General features: G+C 44.5%; 1 protein-coding gene across 3 annotated transcripts in view; it reads right to left on the bottom strand.

The window, feature by feature from the left end:
• Positions 1-399: 399 nt before the first annotated feature.
• Positions 400-6,411, bottom strand: part of LOC112409111 (serine/threonine-protein kinase Sgk1) — an 8,615-nt gene continuing 2,603 nt past the window's right edge. For 2 of the 3 annotated variants that reach the window (XM_024759030.1, XM_024759028.1), the window contains exons 2-12: positions 5,966-6,041; positions 5,158-5,233; positions 4,636-4,740; positions 4,448-4,531; positions 4,216-4,347; positions 3,834-3,946; positions 3,357-3,480; positions 2,827-2,922; positions 2,195-2,350; positions 2,001-2,090; positions 400-1,618 (exon numbers count right to left, since the gene is read on the bottom strand). In XM_024759030.1, coding sequence (XP_024614798.1) covers positions 1,451-1,618; positions 2,001-2,090; positions 2,195-2,350; positions 2,827-2,922; positions 3,357-3,480; positions 3,834-3,946; positions 4,216-4,347; positions 4,448-4,531; positions 4,636-4,740; positions 5,158-5,233; positions 5,966-6,041 — 1,220 coding nt within the window. In that variant the 3' untranslated portion in view covers positions 400-1,450. Of the gene's footprint in view, positions 1,619-2,000; positions 2,091-2,194; positions 2,351-2,826; positions 2,923-3,356; positions 3,481-3,833; positions 3,947-4,215; positions 4,348-4,447; positions 4,532-4,635; positions 4,741-5,157; positions 5,234-5,965; positions 6,042-6,170; positions 6,383-6,411 lie in introns of those variants that run through there. The other variant, XM_024759029.1, reaches the window with a different exon arrangement.

Here is a 6,411-nt window from a genome sequence, read left to right as displayed (position 1 = left end):
TAGGGATCATTACTTCATGGCTGTCCTTGAGAGAGTTAAATTGACAAGGACTTGTTTGGATGGATTTATGGATAATGACTGACATAAATTGGCTTTAGAGAATCCCCTGGCAGCCCAGTGGTTAGGACTCTGTGTCCTTCCACTGCAGGGGGCATGGGTTCTCCCTGGTCTGGGAACTAAGATCCTGCAAGTCATGCAATGCAGCCTCCCACCAAAGAAAAAAAAAATAATTGGCTTTAAGACCACCCTATTCTCTCTTCGAGTCAGAAGCTGATGCTATTGGAGGATGTCAAGCCACTGAGCTGTAAACTACAGCAGCCATTTCCCTGGTTTTAAATTTTAAACAGATCTACTATTGCCCCCTTAACTGCAATTTACAAAATAACACACATGACACAATTTCTGCAAATATTTTTCAAGGTTTTATTGCAAACCAAAGTTGGTCTATCACACACAAAAAAAGGTGTGTGGTAGGGAGGGGGGGAAAGAATTGTACATTATTATAACCATGTTAATTACAGTACATTAAAATGGTGGTTTACATTACAAATAAGCCTGTAAGTTTAAATATACTAGTGTTATAACCCAATGTACAGACTTTCTTTATACAATACATATAATTATCAGGAATGCAAAAAAGAAACAAAAAAACCCAAAAACATAAATAATGCCCATTTTACAGGTGATATTTTAAACAATGAAAACACCAGGCTCTGACTGACAACTGGGGCATTGGTCCATAAAAACCTTTTCTAAAAATAGAAATATTTGTAGCAGCAATGCTTCTTTAAGCATCTGGATACAAGTCATTGCAAGACCATTTTCGATAAATTTTAGTTATTAACTATATCTTACAAAAAAAAACAGCCTACACATAAATTTATCTTCCAAATATGGAAGAAACAAACAATGTCCCACGTTGTAGTGTCCTGCAAGTGTCACATTGATGCTTATAACTGAGTCCTTCTGTGAGCAAGCATACCACACTCATACGGCGGGTCACACAGGAAAGGCCACAAGGAAAAACAGAACGGAAACACTCGGCAACAGGAAGAACTTTGGAGCTAACACGATCTCATCAGAAAAGGCACGTTTCATAAGATGCGTTATCACGGCCCGGACAGACGTCCAGAAGCTCCTTCTCCGAACAGCGTCCTCCTACGAATGAGACCACTGCATCTGCCTGGGGCGGCCCTCTACCGCTCATTTCAGAGATAGCACCACATTGGAAGGAAGAATAAAGGAAAACCTCACGAGCTTACCGAGGAGGATGTGCTCTTCGAAAAGCTTCCAGCAAACAGTGTGCAATAAGATTGCCAAGATGTGCAAGCTTCCAGGGATGTGCAAATTCTCTTTTAAGATGTCCTGTCAGCTGGCAGCTCTGCCAAAAGGCTAACTAAAACATTTCAAAAACGCCCGTGAAATCCTTCACAACCAACCCTAAGACCATTCAGAGGAAAGAGTCCACGGGAGGTGCGTAGGAAAAGCCCAGGAAGGCCTCGGCCGCTTCCTTGACGCTGGCTGTGAGAAGGATACTGTCGGGCGACCGACCGATGGAGTTGGGGACTGGCTCTTCGGTAAACTCGGGATCAAAGTGCCGCAGGTCGCTGGGTCCACTCTGATGCAGGAAGGGAAGAAAACGTACTCCATGTCAAGAATTCACAATGGAGACAAGAAAGGGAAATTCTCATGCAGGCACCATATGGCAACTTCCACCATCAGCAACCATTTCAAGCACAAAACCCAAAGGCCACACAAAGTTTCAACTATGAGGACCATGCTTATTTTCCGTCTTTTGCTACTGTAATTTATAAAAGGTGTGGAAAAATAACGTGAGCTTTGTTGAGACAAAAGTTCTACTTTTTTCTGTGGGTAAAATAATGGCTTACGAATGCCAATTTATTCCTTGAGGGCCCTTCCCCTTCCACCACTACCAACAGCAACTCTGACCTAAAGAAATGCCCTCTGGGCCTGTGCACACTCGCGAGAGAGATACTCACCACATTTGGGTTAAAAGGGGGAGTAATCTTCTTATTAATGAGATCATCCCAGTTAATTAGGGAGAAGAAGACGTGATTCTTAATCTCCATCTGTTGAGAAAGAAGCAGGAATTTAGAAGAGTGAAATTCAAGAAGGGCGGTGAGGTCTAGGGCTCTACCCATACAGCCCAGGAGGAGAGGAAAAAATGACTCACAAAGTCATCCTTGGCACCAAGCCTCTTTGTCCTGTCCTTCTGCAGGAGGCCCTCCAGGACGTGTCTTGCAGAATTTGTAATATTTGGCTTCAACTGGAGGGGTTTGTTCAGAATGTTGTCGTACATCTCAGCTGTGTTTCGGCTGTAAAATGGAGGCTTGAAAGAAGCAGGAAGATTACTTACTACTTAATTGGAAGTTTTGGAGAGCATCCGTTACCAAGAAAGACTTAAACGTAATATATGAAGCTGGTTTTGACAAAGTTTATCACCTGATAGGTTTTCTTTGACTTAGATTTTTAAGTGTCTACATTTTGCCACCCTTATCAGGGGGTAGATGTTAATAAGCCATGTTTTTCACTCTCACATAGGTTAAGTGTGGTCACACCTAGTAAAATGTGAACTTACAAAAGAAAAAATCCACTAGGTAACGGTTTACCCTAAAATACCTATAGCTTAACCAATATGCCTCTCTCATCAGCATTTGATAAGCATACTGATAGAGGGCAAGACGTGATGATCAGGTCTGCAGTGGGGCTTGTGTGCCCAGATAAGTCTGGATTTTTAAGACTACATTCTAGGGAGAAATGTATCAACCCAGGGCAATATTTCACGATTTTCAATGGGCTACTCACCAGGCCATAGAGCATCTCATATAAGACGGCCCCCAGACACCACCAGTCCACGGTCCTATCATAAGGCTGCTTATGAAGCACCTCAGGTGCAAGATACTGAAAGACAGACCAGGAAAAGAGAGTTTAGAGCCCCTGAAACTAGGCAATCCCAAGACCAGGCATGCACTTTGAAAGGGCTGAGAGACCCGGGGTACACTTGGAGGATATATTTCTTTAAACTACTTCCTGATAAAACTGCTGGCTTTGAGGCTGACTGGCCACTTACATGTCCTGATGTTTTGAAAGCTATTGGGCCCTCCTCAGATATCTTACTTAGGGGTTTAGAACCTTTTATAGCGTGGACCTTACAAACAGCTCACTTTAATTAAAGCAACGTGAGGCCTTGGAATTTCTCATGCCTCCAACAGCCAGTGTATTTTACTTGCACCGAACTGGACTAAATCATCTCCGAAAACAGCTTGTTCTTTCAGTAGTTAAGGGTCACTGCAGTGATCCCTTCCTGGAGGGGTGTGGACCAGGAGTTCGCCTACCTCGGGTGTGCCGCAGAAGGTGGATGTCGTGCCATTGTGTTCAATGTTCTCCTTGCAGAGTCCAAAGTCAGTAAGGACAATGTGTCCCTGTGAATCCAGCAAAATATTCTCTGGCTTTAAGTCTCTGTAAAAAAAAAAAAAAAAGAATAGGAAAGTAGTCGTATTAAGTTAATTTCACCGCATTAGCAATCCTCCGTAAAGATCACCACTAGGGCTATTGGAAGCACGTTACATCCACTGTAGTTGTGTTAGTGAATCTAAAAGGGGGTCCTTGTTCTGTTCATCTATTCTGGATGAGGCACAATCCTCATTGGCCAGTTCCCTCGTGGCAGGGAGTCAGCAGATGGGTCACATGCTGGGGACCTGGTTTTAGGTGACCAAGTTCTGCCTAAACACAGATTATTTTAAGGCCCTGTCAAAGGCCGGGCTATGTCTCCTTTACACAAGGAAGGGAGCCTTCAGAGCCCTTCAGCTCACCTATAAACGATGTTCAGAGAGTGCAGGTAACCCAAGGCACTGGCTATTTCAGCAGCATAGAACCGAGCCCGTGGTTCCAGGAAGCATCGCTCCCTCTGGAGATGGTAGAACAACTGGAGGAGATAGAACAGAGTTAGCCTGGGTTGCCAAAAAACCCGGACAATGGATTGGATCTGTCTTGACATATATAGCTAAAGAGGACAATTGCAGGAAGGGGCCCTAAATAGTTTATAAGCCATCTGAAAGCTGGCAGGTTAAAGGAAATACTAAATCTGGTAACTCTTCCCCCACTAATTATCTTTTAAAAACTCTCCTCTCAAATTAAAACAAAGCAGGCTATGCACGGGACAGCCAGGGCTCAGCTCCCATCCTCTCTGCTCACCTCTCCACCGTTAATGTAGTCTAGGACAAAGTACAGTTTGTCAGCCGTCTGGAAAGAGAAGTGAAGGCCCACCAGGAAAGGGTGTTTCACGTTCTTCAGGAGAACATTCCGCTCCGACATAATATGCTTTTCCTAGAAAAAGGACAATTAAGATGTAGTGGCAAATTTCAACGTGGCGCCAAGATGGCAAGGTAATGTCTACTGAATGTCCATCTCCAAGCCCATCTCATACCTCCTTCTTTTTCAGGATCGCTTTCTTCTGTAAAACTTTGACTGCATAGAACGCTTCTTCGGCTTTGTGTCTTGCCAGGAGAACCTGAAATTGAAATTAAAAATCATTTTCCTGTTCACATCCAGGGAGATGTAAAAAATGAGCATATGAAAGACTATAAATAATGAGAGCTTCAGATGTGAAATTACCTTTCCAAAACTGCCCTTCCCGATCACTTTCAAGAAGTGAAAGTCAGATGGTTTAGCATGAGGGTTGGATGATGGGCCCAGGTTAATTTGCTGAGAAGGACTTGGCTGGAAGATAAAAGGTTTTCTTTTAATATCCTTGCTTCAAAGGAAGATAGCGATTAATAAAGTATAGGCAATGCAAAAAGGTGGTACATCTGCAAATGACAGGGGCAGGTCCCCAGACATCTATAAACACATTCCAAACTCCTTTTCATCCATACATGCAAATATTTCAAATGACAGTATGGAAACTGTATATAATCGTGTTGTTCTTAAGCAGATTACTTTTATGAAGTATGTCTTTTAAAACACTCCACTGACTCCATACTTAAGTGCTTACGTCACTTGTTTGCCATGAACCGACGAGGCATTCCTGCCTTGATACTAACTCAAATGCTATTTTACAATTCACCAACATAGGAAAACTAACTGACTCATTTACAAGATTCCCCCACTGATGCATCACGAATAGAGAACACTTACTGGTGGAGAAGGGTTGGCATTCATGAGCTCAGGCTCCTGAGGTTGGGAGATTTTCAAAATGGACTGAACTTCAGGGCTGCAGAGAAGAAAGGAGCAACGTTGAACATCCTAACTCGCCACGTGAGGGCAGACCAACACCAATAGTGAATTTCTGGCTCAACCTTTCCGGGGGATCCAGTGTTTAAAAACACCCAAGTCAATTACTCAGTGAGAGAAAATGACAGCCAAAATGATAAACCCAGTTAAACACAGAGGGTTGTTCTTCAAGGAGAGAGGGGGTGAATTAGGCAAACATGAAGATTTTATCGGGACTTCCCTGGTGGCGCAGTGGTTAAGAATCCCCCCGCTAACGCAGGGGACACGAGTTCGAGCCCGGGTCCGGGAAGATCCCACTATGCCGCGGGAGCAACTAAGCCCTGCGCCACAACTACTGAAGCCAGCTCGCCTAGAGCCCTTGTGCTCTGCAACAAGAGAAGCCGCCGCAATGAGAAGCCCACGCACCGCAACAAAGTCGTGGTGCCCCCGCGCACCACAACTGGAAACAGCAACGAAGCCCCAACGCAGCCAAATATAAATACATTTATAAAAAAGAAAATTTTACCTTGCATTTCCAGAACAAGCCAAATCAGCAAATTAATTGTAATGTTTTAAATGTTCGAAATAATTAGAACTTAAAGAGAAAAGGGATCCCCACCCTCGGTAAGTCGTCGGCTTCCTGATCAATATATTGATGAGGATGTCTTTACCGCTGGTAAATGGAAACTTCCCTACTTAATTTTATTTCCCCACGTCGCCCCACCAAACTTACTGTTTGCATGCATAGGAGTTATTGGCAATCTTCTGAATAAAGTCGTTCAGGCCCATCCTTCTCTGTTTCATGAAAGCTGCGAATTAGAGGAGAAACGTTTAGACGGCTTTGTAACATCCGACGCCACACACACCAGTCTGATCCGCGCCCTTCAAAACTTTCCACTTGGCGTAACCTGGAAGTCCAGTCGTATTCCTACACTCACCGATGAGAATTGCTACCATGCCCCTCATCCTGGAGTAAGTGAGGGTGTCCCTAGCAGCCTCGGTTTTCACCGTCATCACCACAGAGAGAGAGCACGAGGAGTTGTCAGGCCCGAGAGACCGGCTCAGCCAACACTGCGCTCCGGCCGCACCGCCGGCTTTATATGCCTTGTGCCGCCGCGAGGGCGGGACCCACAAGACATGGAGGAGGCGGCGCTGCCCGGCCCCGTCGCGACCCCGCCC

The sequence above is a fragment of the Neophocaena asiaeorientalis genome, unplaced genomic scaffold (genome assembly GCF_003031525.2).
Source record: "Neophocaena asiaeorientalis asiaeorientalis breed wild unplaced genomic scaffold, Neophocaena_asiaeorientalis_V1.1 scaffold5, whole genome shotgun sequence".
Taxonomy (NCBI): Eukaryota; Metazoa; Chordata; class Mammalia; order Artiodactyla; family Phocoenidae; genus Neophocaena; species Neophocaena asiaeorientalis.
The sequence above is the reverse complement of the archived record's forward strand: the minus strand, read 5'-3'. Positions and strand labels throughout refer to the sequence as shown.